This window comes from Pongo pygmaeus, chromosome 2 (genome assembly GCF_028885625.2).
Source record: "Pongo pygmaeus isolate AG05252 chromosome 2, NHGRI_mPonPyg2-v2.0_pri, whole genome shotgun sequence".
Taxonomy (NCBI): domain Eukaryota; kingdom Metazoa; phylum Chordata; class Mammalia; order Primates; family Hominidae; genus Pongo; species Pongo pygmaeus.
The window spans coordinates 182,054,229-182,072,843 of NC_085930.1; the positions used below are offsets into that span (position 1 = coordinate 182,054,229).

Consider the following 18,615-nt stretch of genomic DNA (forward strand, 5'->3'; position numbering starts at 1 on the left):
TCCTGAGTAGCTGGGATTACAGGCACATGCCACCACGCCCAGCTAATTTTTTGTATTTTTAGTAGAGATGGGGGTTTCACTATATTGGTCAGGCTGGTCTCAAACTCCTGACCTCATGATCTGCCCACCTCATCCTCCCAAAGTGCTGGGATTCAGGTATGAGGCACCGCGCCTGGCCTAAAATTGGGTAATTTTTATTGTCCTATCTTTCTTTCACTGATTATTTCCTCTGTCCCTTTCATTCTGCTGTGGAGTCCATCCAGTAAATTTTTTGTTACAGTTATTTTATTTTTTCAGTTCTAAAATTTCTATTTAGTTTTTCTTTATATTTTCTCTTTCTTTGTTGATACTTTGTTATTTGCTGTGACTATTTTTTTCACTTAAATGTGTTTGTAATTGCTCATTAAATCATTTTTATAATGCCTGCTTTAAAATGTCAGATAATTCTTCTTTTTTTGAGACAGAGTCTCACTGTATTGCCCAGGCTGGAGTGCAATCGCATGATCTTGCATTACTGCAACCTCTACCTCCCGGGTTCAAGTGATTCTCTGCCTCAGCCTCCTGAATAGCTGGGACTACAGGCATGTGCCATCATGCCTTGCTAATTTTTGTATTTTTAATAGAGATGGAGTTTTGCCATGATGGCCAGGCTGGTCTCAAACTCCTGGTCTCAAGTGATCCACCTGCCTTGGCCTCCCAAATTGTTGAGATTACAGGCATGAACCATTGCACCCGGCCTAAAATGTCAATAATTCTAATATATCTGACATCTCTGTTTTGGCAGTCATTGATTATCTTTCTTCATTCAGTTTGAGATCTTTCCGGTTTTGGGTATGATGAGTGATCTTTGAAATCGGGACATTTTGGGTATTTTGTTGTGAGGGAACTACCTTGTTACTTCCACGTGGAAACAGAAGTTCAGGTTCCAAATTCACCCTCCATAACACCTGACGGAGAGGCTTCTCATTACTTCTGGGTGAGGATGGGAGTTCAAGCTCCTCACTGGGTTTCCACTGATACCTTCGTGGCTTGGAGGGTAGGAATATCTTATCACTGTTTCCCACATGGCCTTCACTGACACGACATTGTGGGAGAATTCTCACCACCACTGCTGGGTGCTAAAAATCCTGACTTTCTACCAGGTCTCCTCCAACACCATACCAGCAACGATGGGGAAGGAAAAGGGGAGATTTACTTCCTACTGGGGATAAAAGTCTAGACTCCCTACTTGTTCTTCTCTGACACTACCCTGTTAGGGTAGGAAGATTGGGATACCTTGTTTTTTTGTTTTTGAGAGACGGAGTCTTGCTCTGTCACCCAGGCTGGAGTGCAGTGGCATGATCTCGGCTCACTGAAACCTCTGCCTCCCAGGTTCAAGTGATTCTCCTGCTTCAGCTTCCCAAGTAGCTGGGACTACAGGCATGTGACACCACACCCAACTAATTTTTATATTTTTTTAGTAGAGATGGGGTTTCACTCTATGTTGACCAGGCTGGCCTCGAACTCCTGACCTCTGGTGATCTGCCCACCTCGGCCTCCCAAAGTGCTGGGATTACAGGCATGAGCCACCATGCCCAGCCATGCCTAGGGATTTTAATTTTATGTAATGGGGTGAATGGGGGAAAGTACATCTACTCCATATTCTTCAAAGTAGAAGTACTCTATCATAGGTTTTTGAAAAATGATTTTGACCCCTGTGCCTTAGGAAGATGTGCTTTCATTTCTTGAATCAGTTTGACCAGTTGCTTCTAAATAGCTTTATTAATATGATAAAGTGAATCACCTATTGTAAAGCTGAAGGAGCCTTCTTTCCATAAGAGGTCTTTGGAAGTTAAAAGCCTTTCAAATTTCTTGTAATAAGAGATAGGTCTTACTTTATTCTACATCTAAGTTAGGATCTCTCCAACATATGTCCACACTCATCTTCTCACCAGCCCTCTCTTGTTCCTCTCCAGAGTCTATTCTCCAGCAGAAAGTCATTTTGGTAGAGTACGTTTAATTCAGTTTTGATGATGCTGAGAGACATGGGTATATTTTGCTGTGGAATTTGTATGTGTTTTAGATTCCAGTCTTGTCCCCTTCTCCACAGGTATCATTTTAAGAAAATCATAATCAGAAGGATAAATGATCCATGTCTTCCTTTAGAGCTGCATGTAAAGGCACTTTTATTTTTTGCCCTTCTCCCAAAGATGAAAGGTATAATGAATACACTATAAATGACTGAATGAGCTACAAGTCAATTGCTCTGAACTCCGTATTAATCCCACTTTCAATACAGAATGGAAGATGTCCTATGGTTCATTTAGCTACCAAGTGGTATAAGCTGTTATTCTGTTATTCTCCAGAATTATAAAGGATTGCAAAACTTAATGTATAAAAGACAGGCAATAAAATCCTGGACTGCCAAGCAAAGAAGACACTTTTAGTAATTTAAAGGAAGGAATGTATAGAAGGAACTACAAACTTACTCTTCAGTTCAACATACAATTTAGATATATGTTTCCACTCCTCTCACCAGAATATTACACTGAAATTTGGAAAGATGTATTTTGAAAAACTTTTGCAAAGATAAAACTCCTCTAATAGGTTTGGACTAATATGAGCATTTCCAATTTCTGTTTTAGTCACTTCCATAAATTAGCTCATAAGTGGATCAGGCAGAGAAAGTGCTCAGGAAGTGGAGGTGGTAGACTTTGTGTTGGTCCACTTCCAGCCTCAAGACCCCCTGTGTTGTGATGGTAAAACTTGGAGGGGTTATGGCAATATATGCTTACAAAATTGTGTTTTCACTGAAAGCCTGATGCATTTCGGGATGGTAATTCAGATTATTCACCAGAGAGTGACCCTCAGGGCAACAGTAAGTATACTGCAGAAATGTCTAGATTTCTAAGCTGTTTCCTTGAAGTTCTGAAGTTGCAGAAAGAGGGAAAATAGTGAACTATCAAAGCAAACCTTAACATGATATGTCTACAAAGGGAAGGATGGTGAGGGAGGACAGTAAAAGCATCATGATTCAGGGAAGTGCAGTGGGTCAGGCAGCTACCACGAAGCAGTGTGGGCAACTCATCAGATGGGCAGCAAGCTGTGACCTAGTGACAGACAAAGGATTCCCTGCCAAAAAGCAGACTCAAAGGTTGTCTCGTTGGCTGTCTTACAGAATCTGAACTTAGGTCAGGCAATGTTCTTTGTGCCATTGACTTGTGGCAGCTCTGTTTGGTTTAATATAAGTGTGCTAGTCAACAATTAAGAACGAGCCTTTGACCCAAACAAATCTATTTCAAAACTAAACCCTGTCACTACAAAGTTGGGCTTGTTTACTTAATTCTACACAGCTATTTTTCCTCATCTTTCAAAAGAGAGATAAAGACGTCTCTCTTATAGGGTTGTTGCAATCATTTAAATGTGATAATGTATTGAAATGCTTGGCATACACTAAGATATCAGGAATAATAACTGATAATATCTGTCATCATCATTATTAATTATTTATCTGAAATAAATTTTTCTATAGCTTGTTCCAATTGTGATAGTTATTCAAAAGCAAGCTTCAGACAAACTAACATAGTTTGATAATTTGTGGGGTAATACAGTATTTTATTAGGTACATGTGAATGGTGGCAGATTAGCTTTGTCTGCCCCTTGATAAATTCTTGTGGCCAAGCTCCTGGATACATGCTCCCTAGATGAGGGCCATGCCACGATTTGACACCTGCTCAGAAATACCTCTGCTGCAGAGGTTTCCTGCCAAATCATCAAAGTTTTAGAAGACAGTATTTTCAGCCAACAAAGCACTTAAAAGGGGTGTTTCCAGTTTTGGAGGCAAGGCCAACTACAGGTGGAAAGTGGGTGATTAGCAAATGCAGCTGCTGAAAATGTTTTACCTATTAACCTTATACTTTTCCCTTGAAGTCAGAGGAGAAAGATGTTGGTTTAAATTATAGTTGAAGTTCACCATCTAGATTTGGAGCATTGGACTGTGGTGGGAAAGATGGCCAGACCAAGGCTTTTGGGTCTCTCCATTCCGCAGGTGAGGCTTGGGCTTTGCTCTGTAAACCATCTGAAAATGAGGTCCTCCCTTCCCGGGTCCGATTGCCCCAGGGCTTAGCTTCTGAACACAATCAGGAGGCTCTGCTAGGACTTTGGTTAAGCCTCTTCCACTGCAGTTGCTGGCCTGGATGCCATTAACACAGATCCATTAGTCCCAGGAACCTGGCCTCTTTCAGCCCCTTGGGTCTTGTCTCCCTCCCTGCTTGTCCTAGGAACCTTTCCTCTCCTCCCCAGCGTGATCAGCAGTAAAAGCACTTAGGTTTCTTTCCCTGCATGATCTGCACTACACCTTGGACAGAACTGCTCAGTAGTGCTTGGAGCACACACGCTGTAAAGGAATTTGGGGATATGCTAATAAGGAAGCCCATAACCAAAAGCAAGAAGATTCACAATCAAATTGCAATAAATCTGCAGAGACTCCTTAAAGAACAAGACACACAGGAAAAGGCTGACTGCTGGAAAAACTGCTTTGCAAATGAATGATACGGCTGCTGAATCTTTGAAAAGACAGCACTACTCTCAGAAGTACTAACCTAGCCACGTATTAGCCCAAATGACTGGCCGATGAATGATAGTGCCATGTGTACAATCTCTCTCAGAAGGGTTTCTGGAAGGATTTGGGCTTAAATGCTGATGTGGAAAGTAAATAAAACGTTCCAATTGGCTCTTCCCTCTACCTCCTCAACCAACTGCCCCTGCCCCGTTTCCCAAATTTGTATTCTCTTCTGTTTGCTTTGCCTACATCAACAGTCTTGAACAGAACAGAGTTGCTAAGTAACATGTAACTCCATCACATTTTCATCCTAAAAGATCAAATTAGTATATCAATGAATGCCATTTCTGTGTGATCACAATGAGTATGATTCATAAGTTAAGATTTTGAGGTTAAAAAGGAACACAAGAAGCAAAATAATTTTGAATAAATTCATATGGACGGTTTAAAGAGATCTACCTATACTCTATTTGTTGGATTCATTGAAGCTTAGGAGATACTATATTATATTAGATGAAATTTTAAAGTGGCATTTCTCCTCAAGAAAACTCACAGGTCTGAAAGTATATGCTGGAGCACTTTTCTCATTACTTTTAATGTAACAAAGTTTTATTTTCCTCATTTAGTCTTCAATCAGTGATCCAGAGGCATAGCAGAACAAGGGAATACTTTATGTCATACCAGGTTAAATGCTGATCTTCTCAGTGCCCGGTTTAGGCTTTATAAATGAAGAGCAAATAACTTTTTCTTCTTAGTTGCAGACAGAGTGTTGCTTAGCTGTTTGATTCTATGACAAGAAGAAATAGAAGTGTTCCAACTTAACAGTTGGTACTTTTTTTTAAGACCCCTTTTTCTATTTACTTTAAGCCTAGTTCTTAAAACTCCAAGGGACCTTGGGATTCAATGGTAACAGAAAATCATGGGAGCTAAAAGTGGTGTGGGTAAGGACACATCATGCTTCTCAGAAGGCTATAACTTGCCCACGGTCCCGTGAGTGGGAGCTGAATTAATGGTTAAGGATTTGCAGATTTAGGCTCTGTATTCTTTCTGGATATAGATGGAAAACTAAGGAACAGAGATGGAGGATCCTATACAAGTGAGTTACAGAGGTAGACTAGCATAAATTCCTCAGTGACTCTTTGGCTCAGATTGAAAGAACTTTATTTTGAGAACTGAAGACAAACTGGGCGGGTTTATAGCTAAATTCCACTTTGGTTGGAGGCCACCTTAATTCCCCACTCAGCCTCACACCTGAATGTTCAACTATACAGACAACAGTGCTGGTCACTCAGGCCTTTTCAGGCAGCACAAAACGGGCTTTTATCAAGAAAGAATTTAGGCTCCAAGGTCAGAGAAATTCCTAGCTCTGCCATTTACTGGCTGTGTGACTTTAGGCAAACTGCTAAACTTCTCTCTTTAATACATTATACTTTTTTTTTTTTGAGACAGAGTCTCGCTCTGTTGCCTAGGCTGGAATGCAGTGGCGCAATCTCGGCTTACTGCAACCTCCGCCTCCTGGGTTCAAGCAATTCTTCTGCCTCAGCCTCCTGAGTAGCTGGGACTACAGGTACCCGCTACCATGCCCGGCTAATTTTTTTTTATTTTTAGTAGAGACGGCGTTTCACCGTGTTAGCCAGGATGTACATTATACTTTTTACCTCTTGTGAGGATTATGAGTTCGGTATATGTAAAGTAAATAGGAGAGTTTGGGTCCCTATTAAGAGCTCAGAAAATATTAACTCCTATCCTTTCATTTGATGATCTGACTTTCAAAAGGCCTGTTCAATCACAGCTGCAAGGGGACTTAGAATCATCCAGCCCAATATCCTTATTTTACACATGAGAACACTGCAGAGAAAGGAAGTGCCTTCTGACTTAATTTGTGACAGACCCAGGTCTCCAAATTGCTAGTTCAGGGTTTTCCTGTTTTATTTTGTTTGTGTTTTCTTATACTAGTCTCTCTCTAAATCAGCCTTTGCCCTTCTGAATAGATCACTTCTCACCTGCACTCCTACCACTGCGTTCAAGGGTGAAGCCACCATTATTGCTCTCACTGCAATAACCGACTAACTCATTTCCCTGCTTCTATTCTTGCCTTCTTCAATCTATTTCCAACTTAACAGCTTAGAGTGCTTCTTTGGAAAGCATTATGTCCTCTCTCACTTCGTCTCTTACTACTCTCACTCATTCAGCTTGTTACCCTACCCTGCTTGCTGTTCCTTGTGCATGTTGGCACACTCCAATCTCAGGTTTGGTGCTTTTTTTTCTTTTTTTTTTGAGACAGAGTTTCACTCTTGTTACCCAAGCCGGAGTGCAATGGCGCGATCTTGGCTCACTAGAACCTCTGCCTCCTGGGTTCAAGCGATTCTTCTGCCTCAGCCTCCAGAGTAGCTGGGATTACAGGTGTGTGCCACCATGCCTGGCTAATTTTTTTGTATTTTTAGTAGAAACGGGGTTCCACCATGTTAGCCAAGCTGTTCTCAAACTCCTGACCTCAGGTGATCTGCCTGCCTCGGCCTCCCAAAGTGTTGGTATTACAGACGTGAGCCACCGTGCCCGGCCCAGTCTCAGGTTTTACATGTGCTATTTTCTTTACTTGGGATGCTTTTCACCAGATATTTGCATGATATGCTCCCTCCTCTGGCACTTTCCATTTTCCTATTGCGTTTTCTCCCCCATGGGGCATTCACTGCTTTATAACATATTCTGTATTTCTTTAGGTAGTGTTTGCCTACTTCAGTAGAGTGCAGACATTATGAGGGCACTACTTGTTCATGGCTGTTTCTCCAATGTCTAGAATGACGACTGACACAGAGGAGGTACCTAGTAAATGTGTGATGAGTGCATAAATGAACAATGTGTCAATAGGATTTGTGGGATGTTCAAAAGAAAATGTTTCCTCAGGTGTTTTAGTCATATAATAAAACTAAGCAAATGTTCTATCCTTAATTAAATATGTTGTGGCAGCAGACTTTCCAACACATAAAAATTTACCTTTTTTTAAAAAAAATCGTAACCTGGTAATTTTGTATTTGCATAGCTAAACCTACAGACATCTATCTTTCTTGAGTTAATTGTTAGGAAATACCCCGCAAAGCCAAACCAAAACCACAACCACTTTCCTAAAACTCTGTAAAGAATATATTTCCATTCTGGTGAATCAGGAGAAAATACATTTGTTTCATTCCGTCTCTTTCTGGGCTCTGAGAGAAACTTCAAAGAAAACAAAATGTAGACAGGAGGTCAGCTTTCATGAATCAGATTTCATCTTGACCGGCTTTTTATAGACCTATAGCAAAGTAGAGCCCTGAAAATTGTGTTAGGTAATGGGGATTCTGACAGATCCTATAACTATGTGGAACTAGGAGGTTCTGCTATAATTCTGCTGCTTCAGATGAAAATTTCAAGTGTTTTCATTAGGTACAACAGCTGTTTCTATTACAGATAACAGATCTCAGAGGTGGTGATGCTGATATCAACTTCTACTGGGCTCAGAACACAGTGTAGCTTGTACAATTAGGTTTTTTTTTTTTAATTATTTTTTTTCTGCACACGCAAATTAACTCTGTAGCAGTAAAAAGGAAATTACTTACTTGCTACCGGAATTGTCTGAAAGTGATACAATCATCTTTTGTAGAGTCACATTAACCAAATTAAAAGCCCTTGGGAAAAATTTGGCACCCTGTTCCTTCCCATTCACGTCTTCCTCAAGACCTCTCATTTAGAAAGTGATGATCGTTATCAGAGCTCTTAATTTGGAAAGATTGGCTGCTCACCAGTGAGCCTTTCTAGATAGCCAGTGGTTGGGTAGAGTGGCTGTACTGTGTTTCAGCCTTGGAGGCCTTGACTTTACTATCCTCCTGCTTGCTTGAATATATAATTTCTAGCCTGGGACACACAGCCACAGTCCTGCTACTGTACATTGTTTCCAAGATGGTGCCATCATTTTATTCTCTCATTGAATACAAATATTAATCCTTCATTGAGAGGAGGTGGATTGATTCCTCCAACTCTTGGAACCTAAGCTGGCCTGTGACTGCTTTGATGAGTAGAATGTGATGGGATTTGCTGTGCAAGTTCTAGGCTTACCCTTTAAGAGGATTGATGGTTTCTACTTCCTTTCTCTTAAAATACTCCCCTTCTTGAAACCCAGTTCATAGGAGCACATTCTGTGATGGATTTGCCACTATTTTGCTACGCTGTTTAAAGCCTAATTCACATAGAGAGGCCACGATTAGGTACTCCAGTCAACTACCTCAATGATTAGTGTCAACTGTAAGCCACATGAGTGAACCATCTTGGAGTTCAGTCCATTTTAGCCTTCAGATGACTCCAGCCCCATGCATGGAAGCCATTTGACTAAACTGCATGAGATGCATTGAGTAAGAGCCACCTGCAGGAGTCTGGTCAACTCACAGAACTAACTGTGAGATAATATTGAATTGTTGTTTTAAACTGCTACATTTGGAGTGGTTTGGTTTGTAACACAGCAATAGGTAACAACTGTAATGTTGCACAATAGTGGTAAATCCATCATAGGATGTGCTCCTATGAACATGGGTATCAAAGATCTTTCAAGTGAGGTGAAATTAGTTGTTGTTTACATGATATAGACTGATGTCATGTCAATCCTTATTGTATCTTTTCAGCTGGTCCCTAGAAGTTAATAATTGGATTATTGTTCTATTACTGTTTGGATTTGTAAATACAAATATTTAGTATACAAATGCAATTTTTTTGGGAGAAGTAATGCTCTACACCAGAGTACAGCAAATGCTTTTTTTTTTTTTTTTTTTTTTTTGAGACGGAGTCTCACTCTGTTGCCCAGGCTGGAGTGCAGTGGTGCGATCTTGGCTCACTGCAACCTCCGCCTCCTGGGTTCACGTGATTCTACTGCCTCAGCCTCCTGAGTAGCTGGGATTACAGGCATGTGCCAACACACCTGGCTAATTTTTTTATTTTTTGTAGAGATGGGGTTTCACCATGTTGGCCAGGCTGGTCTCGAACTCCTGACCTTGTGATCCGCCCGCCTTGGCCTCCCAAAGTGCTGGGGTTACAGGTGTGAGCCACCACGCCTGGCCAGCAAATGTTTTCTGATGGTGCTAGATAGTAAATATTTTAGGCTTTGTGAGCTATTATAGTTTTTGTGGCTACTACTTAACTCAGTCAAGTTGACTTAGATAATATGTAAATAAATGGCATGGCTGTGTGAAATCAACTTTATTGACAAAAATAGAAAATATGCTAGATTTGACCTGCAGACTGTAGTTTGTTGACCCTTGTTCTAAACAACTATTTCTATAGCCAACACAGACATGTGATTATATTGCTTGAGTCTCATCAGGACTGCGTTTGGCTGCTCTATCTCTAATTCCTCTTGCCAGTCCTTCTTAGTCTCTGTCATGGGCTTCTCCTCCAAAGTTTGAAATGTGCTCCTCAAGGCCCTCTTCTCTCCTTACTCTATTATACTCTTTCTAAGCCATGATTTCAGCTAATGACAATTTGTCAATGACTAAGGAATATCTATCTTTATTCAGTCTTTTATCCAGAACCCCAGGCTTTTGTATTTCCTGTTGGATGTCTTGCCAGCACCCTATGTGAACATGGGTGCACTTTTGTGCCAGTTGTTAACCTATAGCCTTGCAACTGCAAATCCGCTCTTTTATACTCAGCTCTGTGATAAATATAGCTGGGACTCTGCAATTCCATTTCTTTTTTTGCCAACTGTTAGATTCTGTCATCAGAGGGCATTAGAGGAGAAAGAAGGGACTTGCTTCTTCTTTGCTTCTTGTTTACTTCTGTCTGCTTTAGGGTTCCTGGGAATATTTCTTCAATAAACCTTCAATCAGAAACATACTTTGTTTTCTGTAGTAGCAGCCAAATTTAGTTTTTCCAAAAGTTGCAAACTACATCCATTACTACCCGCCTCCCCATCACTTCCCACAGCACCAGTGGGTTAGTGGCCCCTTCTTGGAGGTTTGGGTCCCAGCCCTTCAGGACTCCAACCTCAGGGACACCAGCTGAGCAGCACCTTCTAGTGGGGAGTCTGAGTTTTGGCTTAGTAGGGTCCCTGCTCCAAGTTTCTAAGTTTTAGCCATTCCAACTTCTCTTTGATTCCCCATCCCTAAGACATGGTAGTTGCTTTCTTTAATGGTTTTCTTTGTGACAACTTACTGTTCTCCTTTGCTTCTTCAGTTACCTAATTAACAACTTCATAAATTACTTAACCATTCTTTATATTAAATTTCCATTCATATATCTGGCATGGTTTCTTTCTTCCAACTGAACTCTAAAGGCATTTATATTCTTGGCCAAAAGCTGCTCCTATGAGAGTGTCTTCTTCTTTAGTAAGTGGCACCAGCAAACCTTTCTCTATTCCCTGCTCAATTGCTCAAGCAAGTATCTAGGCATCATTCTTAACCTTTTCTATTCTCTCAACTCCCAGATCCCATCAGTTGAACAAGGCCTATAGATGTGGCTTCCTGAATGTTTCTTAGGTCCATCGGCTTCCTCTTCTTCTCTGTGCCCACAACCCTAAACCAAGACACCAGCATATCTCACCTGGATGATGATCCCTACTTTATAACTGACTTCCCCACATTTCTGTAGCCCCTCAATCTCTTCTCCCCACCACAGCCCTAAAGATGTCTTAAAAACATTTTCTAGTTAAATATACTCTAAAACATTCCAAACTTAATTTGTAAGTCCTTCTGTAATTTCTCCTGCCTCTGCACTTCATTTTGAAATATCTTCTTTACATTTTGGTTAGTTTTTGAATGTGCCACGCTTTTTTAAAAAACACTTTTGGTACGAAGTGGTCCCAGTGTTTAGAAATATCCCCTTTTACCTGGAAAACCACTACACATTCTTTAAATGTTGTATAAATATCATTTTTTTAGAGACAGTGTTTCTGACCTCCCAGACAAGGCTATTCTGCCATTTGTTTCCATAGATCATTGAACATTCCCTTTATTTTGTAATATTCAGTTAGCCCATAAGTAGCTTTGTAGATCATAAAGACCATACAGGCAAGAGCCGTGCCTGTCTTGCTGAGCACAATATTTCCAATATCTAACTTTTTTTCTGGCATGGTAGATACGTATTCAACATATATTTGCTGACAGTCAATTTCTGGTTTTTTGTACATACAGTGGACTCTTGAGCAACATGGGTTTGAAATGTGTCGGTCCATTTATAGGCATATTTTCTTCTGCCTTTGCCTCCCCTGAGACAGCAAGACCAATCACCTCCTCAGCCAATTCGACATGAAGACAACAAGGGTGAAGGCCTTCACTTCCACTGAATGAATAGTAAATATATTTTCTCTTCATTATGATTGCCTTAATAACATTTTCTTTTTTCTAGCTTACGTTATTGTAAGAATACAGTATATAATACACATATACAATACGTGTGAATCAATGCTTTATGTTATCATAAGGCTTTCAGTCAATAGTAGGCTATTAGTAGTTAAGTTTTTAGGGAGCCAAAAGCTAATTGTAGATTTTTGACTGTGCTCCTAACCACCACGTTATTCAAGGGTCAACTGTATATCTCAGGGCCTCTGAGTTCATTACAAAAGACACGTGTTTCCTCAGGTGCTCCAGAATCCCTTAGGGTTGGCTTTTAAACCGAAGGTTCTTTTGTTTGTTTCACATCTCCTGATGCCAGTCTCCCCTGGTAGGTTTTACAATGATGAGAGGAAGATGAATGGGGAGTTGATTGATCAGAACTTACTACTTTGAGTTTGACTAGAGACCCAAGATTACTAACTTTCACATTTTCAGAGAGTCCTATCATGTCACACAAGTCTCCTGAGTACATGGGTCCAGGTGCATCTCGGCACTTCCTGCATTTAAACCCCAGTAGCCAATGATGGGATGTTCCTCTGTTTCTAACAACCAGTATGTTAGTCCTTTACTAAAAACATCAATGTGCTAGTTTCTTTGTAGTTCCCTGAAATGTAGTCATTATTCCTCAAGTGAAAAAAGTGGAAATATAGTTGGGGAGTGGACTAAAACACTGATGAAAGGGCTTTAAAGAATTATAAAACCGAGAAGGAAGGTGCAGATAATGAAAATAGAATATGAAAATGAGCATGATAATGAAGAAAAATCACGAAAGCATATGAACACAGTCTGTTGGAAAAGAAGCAGATTAAATAAATCCATATTTGATTTTGGTCACACTTCCAGGGAGAGAGCTGCATTTATTTTAAAAAGAAAAACAAAAAACAACCCAAGGAACTTGGGTTTCTTTTTATCCTCCAAACAGATTTGACCCAAGATGGACATTTTCCTTGAGAATAATAGATCTTTTTCCTTCAGCTCAAAGTTTTACCTTTTGGATTGTATTCCACACACGTTCATTATCGTTTCTTCTTCCTTCAAGGGTGTCCATAGCATCTGCCATTAGTGATTGCAGCTGTGGCACCAAGATAAAAATTATCAGTGTGGAATTCACACAGATATAACTTCTCTAAATACACAGATTAAAACCTAATTAAAAAATCATTTGTACGCTGATGATTTTATTACTCATCTTTCCTACAATGAATATTGCCACCTCTTCTTTGCTTGTCATTGCCGAATATTATTGCAGATATAAAATACTGAAACAATGAAAAGATTCTTCTTGAAAATTTGTAGAAAACATATAGGTTTTAATGTAGTAAGTGTTGATGTTTTGTGAAAAACAGATTTGGGTTGTAAAGAATGAAGGCAGTAGTTAATTCTCTCAGGAAATGGCATGTAGTACATGAAGGCGTTTTAGCGTTTTCTCCTGAGGCTAATGTATCATAATTCTAGGCATCAAGCAAAAGCTCACCAGAGGACAATACTACAATTATGCCATTTTATTGCCTCTTAAAGAATCTAACTCATTTAACTTCTTTTACTATTCTTTTCTTTGTTAAAATTTTAAAATAGCCAAGTTTTTTTTATTTTTAGGTCCCATTCAAAAGCAAGTTTTAAACATTCTAACCTTTGCCCCAAACAGGCACCTGCTGTACTCTAATGTGAAAGTATCCTGTACACATGGTGCGTATGTGACCACAAAAGTGAAATGAAGTTACATCAAGCCATGTGCTATTCAAAGGTTAAAAAAAGTTCTTAAAAAATACCCATTCAGTTCACTATAACATCAAACAGTAATGGACCTTAGATAATCTTTCTTTGGTTTAGATATTGCAGCGTGTAAGCAGGAGGAGAGAGAATTGAGTCACTCAAAATCTTCTATTAAGCAATCACTGTTTAGATAGCAGCATACAGGGTATTACTAGGATTAATTCTCTAGGTTAACCCACACTTGTAAGTTGCAAAGTAAAATCTATTATTGAAGGTCATGAAACCTTATAAAATATATAATTTTTAAATGCTTGGCATACAGATATACATCCACATATATTTAAATTTTTTTCTGCTGGGTATATAAGTACAAAAATATCCAATGAAATTTCATTTTCTAGGGTTTCAAATAGAGAAAAATTACACTTTAGAAAGGAATGTCAGTAATGCTAGTTTGAGGCGCTTCGTGTATATTTTGAAAAATAAGTATTTCCAGTAAAAAAAAAAAACAAAAAAAAAAACATAGATGTGTGATTAAGAAGACTTAAGTGCAGAGAATTCCCCTGTATTTTTCATTTAAATCTTGAATGTGCTTTTCAGGAAGACAGGATCAACATTTTGCCGGCTTCTTAAATTAACATTTTCTTTGCTTCCTCTTATCTCAGAGGAGCATTAATCATCTAAAATTGGCTATAATATGCACTTTGAAAGCTCCATACTTACTATACTTCTGAGTGCCTTATGAATGGCAGGATAAACACTTAACCTTTTAGAAAGTGTTCTTTTGCACACAACCATAAAGTTTAGAAAGGATTATTGCCAGTTTTGACTTGGTAATTCCTTGATTCATAGACTTATTTCATAGTTTTCATCTTTAGTATGCATAGTTTTATTATTTGGCTAGTCATACAACTTTCTATGCTTACTCTAATATCAGTATTTATTAAACATGCTTTTAGCAGGTTTAGATGAACATTATAAATGTTGGCAGCTCATTTCTTGATTAAATCTTAAAAAGCTGAAAGGGGGAGGGTTTCTTTAGTTATCTGAAAATTACAGGTAATCAGTTTGGGCTGTTCTCATCGTTACTATGTGAATTCAATTCAGGGCTGTAATTAGTTTCAGCTACTCTCAATTAAAGCTTCTAAGTAAAGGGTCTTTCCCTACAACACACTAGGAGCTCCATATAGAGTAAATTTTACCTTTCCTTGAATGGGTAGCACACTGTTTAGTATACTGTTTTTCAAATGAGGTGCTATCATTTCTAATATTAATTATAGGTATAAATGCACAGCTGTCTGAAGATTATTTCTGTGAGAATCCCTTCAACTAGTTTTTGCCTGGGTCTGTGTGTGGCTAAAGTGTCTGGTTTTCTGAATAAACTCATCAATTCAGCTAAAAAAACAACCCATCTATTTTGACTAGCTACGTTTTCCCTTCAAATAAACAACTTTTGTTGATTTATCTAAATGTACTAGTGTTGGCACTGCCAATATCTATTTTAACCCTAGAAGTGATTAAGAAAACTCTAAAGATGATTTTGTAGGGTCATTTTTCTACACAGCAATTACTCTTTTGTCCTCTCACTTTTTCATAAAAGAGAATCATATATCAATATATCTTGGAGTTTATTAAACAATCTCATTTTACCAAAAAACAGAAGCCTGACACACGATATAACCAGCCCCTTTCTATGTTTTTACACATCACAACGTTTTTGCTGTAATAATAGAAGCTAGTTAATGTGAGTAAATAAAAACCAGACACACACCTTCCTACATTTTTCAGTTTTGTCATTAGAATTCTTCAAGAAGGTTTGGGAGTTTGCCCTCAGACTACATTTATTACCACAGGTTTTTTTTTTTTTTTTTTTTTCCAGACCATATCACTTTTCTGTTGGCTCTGGGCCTATGAAACCCTTAAACAAAGAAAAATACTTACCAATTCTGCCTCCTGTTGACTGATGTCCCATAGGTAGGGAATGGTTGCTAGCTCTGCCATTGCTTGATTAATCACCTGGGACTGCTCCTTTACTCTCTGCAGCTGGCTGAGGAGGCCGGCATATTGCAACTTCTCCATCACACCTGAGGATGCAGGAAAACTCCCCTAGTCTCAAAGTAAAAGAAATGTTTTAGAACAAAACCACAGAAATAGACCTCTCCCCAGGGATGGAAGTCAGGGCTTGTGATAATGTATTTACATCTTTTGAAACAACGGAATCTAGTACAAATACATGTTTCCTTCTATCATTTTACAGAATTGTCTTATACCCCTTTTTCTAGTAGGTAAATACACATAAAAGGGAGTCCTTTGGAGAACTGTTGAGACAGATTTGCTGATTGTCTTGCATTAGGGAGCTAGGCTGAGGGGAAAAGAGGGGACTGAATTTGAATCTGCACTTCACTCACCCAGGAGTGATCCCACAGAGCTGTGTCTGCCTAGAAGGGGTGACTTTATCTATATCACCAAAGAATCATAAGAGGTAAGAGTTGCCTACTATCTTGTTTATCTGAAAGAAAATTTTTTAATGCAAGTTGAATCTTGACAAACATTGTATAAGTTGAATTTTGTTTACCCCAATAGCTTACATGAAACCTCTAAGCTCTGCTTTTATTTCCGGTTCCTATTGGATAGCCTTGCACAGTCTCCTTTTCTTTTTGACTAGCTTCCCTCTGTGTACTGGGACCATTTCAACAACTAACATGTTCTTCTTGACACAGACTACTATGTGCCTTTGTAAGGACTGCCAACTCCCATGGCATTTTGGGCTTTCTTAAGATGGGGCACATTTAGAAAAAAGTGGCCCACCAAGGTGCGTATTACTGCCATCCACAAAAGAGGAGACATTATCTTCTATAAAAATGTTTAATACAAATTGTAATGCTTGATAGGAGAGCAACATTAGTCATGAAATTCTTAAGTTTATCTTTAAGGAAAAGTACTTTTGACATGGGGGTATATAAGGGTTAACATAAAAGCCTTGAGTTTCTGCTGCATTTGGAGGGTCATGAGAAATGGGAATTCAAAAGAGGACTTAGTTTGGCAATTGCATTTTACATCCTGGTGCTCAGAAGAGAAGTGACCAAGTGCCCCTTTAGAGCAGGGGCCCCCTGGACTGCCTACACCAGAATCACTATGCTCGCTTGTGGACTTGGCAGTTAGCAAACTGAGTGCTGGGCTTCTCCCAATCACAATGTCTTTTTATGTGGCCCTAGAAATACAAATTTCAGCTAGGTGCCTCCCCAAATATTCAAATATCTCAAACAGAAGTTTGAGACAAACCACCACCTTAAAGCTTAGTACCTGAGTAAAGACTATTTTGGTTTGCGCATACTTATGAAACAGAATTTCTTCTAGAAATTAGAGAAGGCAGACATATAATTTCACTTTCTTAAGAGAATCTCCTCTAAGGAGAAAAACTGCTGGAAACTAATATTACTGAACTTCAACTTAAAATTAGAAAGCACTTCTTTTTGAAAGGCCACACTCATATTCTGATTGACAGCAACCTCTGGAAGCTGACATTTTTTCTAGAATCTTGGAAATAAAGGCTGGCACCATCGTGCTGTATCTGCTTTATTTGTCCCTAACACCTACATATGCTGTTCAATGAATGTCTTCTTACTCACACTAATTTGTTCTTTCTGATTAATCATTTATCTGAAAATCTATAAACCTATAAGATTGATGATTGCAAATAGTAGATATGGGGTTCCTTCTTGAATTGATGAAAAACCTAGCCTACCCATCAGTTTAAACATGTAGCTAAACAATGGCATTCTGTCAAATAGAGGAAAGCAAGTTGGAGGAGAAACGGTTCTCATTCTGAAGAAAAATTGCTTTCTTTGTCCTTCTTTAAAATAAACAATGGGGCTAGTTGTAGGAAAGTGGTGTAGTGACTCAACCCTAAAGAGCAGAAACAACAGCAGGCTGCTCAGGAACATAATCTATCAGTGTAATTTTCCAAAACATCAGGAAAATAAACATAGTGGAAGGCAACAGTTTTAGCCTTATTGTTGGATGCATAACAAAACAGGAAGTGCTCTATTTGAATAAGATAACAGGGAAAGAATACAGTTGACTGCTAAGAGTCACCCCTCCTCCCCCCGAAGCCAAATGCAGTTTTGGTTATCAGGAAACTGTAGATTAATATTTTACCTATCCAAGATAGGGGTTTTTGAAAGACAAAGTGAAAAAGAAATAAAATTGATATCTAGTGTAGCAGAAATGTTTTAATGCTGTTGCTTTAAGGAAATAAAGAAAATAATAAAAAGTAGGAATTAGCTTAAATATCTAATGCTAACAAAGACTAAATCTAAAAGCAGGTAGCCCTCCCAGTGAGACTTCAGGAATGATCAAAGGGCTCCTCAGCTGCTGGAGAGCGTGTAATAAAGTGGCCACGATTGAAGCTAAAACCTCACACAGGTACAATGAGGGCTAGGTAATAGCAAGTTCAAGTGAACGCTTCAGTCAGAGAATTGTCAAGATTTAATAGCAGTTACAAATAAATATTTGGCAAATAAGTGGCACTATATAATACTGCTGAAAAGCGGAGTCCAAGTATTTGGAATGTATTTCCATTTGACATAAGATATAGAAACATTCATTACAAAAAAGGGGTAGGAAACACTTATTATTGTTCATTTCAAATGTGCATATGTAAACATTTTTTATGCTTCACTTGGAAGAAATTAAAAGTAAAATTAATGAGGTATTAAAAACATGGTTAGTTAGGTCATTTTTTGGCAAGTCATCCTGTGAAGGTGGCTTCATGCATGGCAAAAGATTTGATTATTTTAACTCTTTAACATTTAGCCCAGAAAGCACAGTACATAAGGTTTGAAACTGACAGCAGCCAATAAAGTTAATGAATGGAAAAGTATAGTGCCATCCAGTAGCATGTGAAATAATTAGGACAAAAATCCAGAAAATGAAAAATACCATAGCAGCAGGGCTGCTGGCTGAATGGGGTTGATGTTCAGTAGGATTAGAAGTCACCAGCAAGGTTGT

At 38.8% G+C, this 18,615-nt stretch overlaps 1 protein-coding gene across 2 annotated transcripts in view; it reads right to left on the reverse strand.

Moving 5' to 3' along the window:
• SPATA16 (spermatogenesis associated 16) overlaps positions 1–18,615 on the reverse strand; it is a 252,692-nt gene that overhangs the window by 12,052 nt on the left and 222,025 nt on the right. The window contains exons 9-11 of one of the 2 annotated variants that reach the window (XM_054483032.1): positions 15,547–15,711; positions 12,881–12,964; positions 5,110–5,327 (exon numbers count right to left, since the gene is read on the reverse strand). In XM_054483032.1, the coding sequence (XP_054339007.1) occupies positions 5,292–5,327; positions 12,881–12,964; positions 15,547–15,711 (285 nt within the window). In that variant the 3' untranslated portion in view covers positions 5,110–5,291. Of the gene's footprint in view, positions 1–5,109; positions 5,328–12,880; positions 12,965–15,546; positions 15,712–18,615 lie in introns of those variants that run through there. The other variant, XM_054483031.1, reaches the window with a different exon arrangement.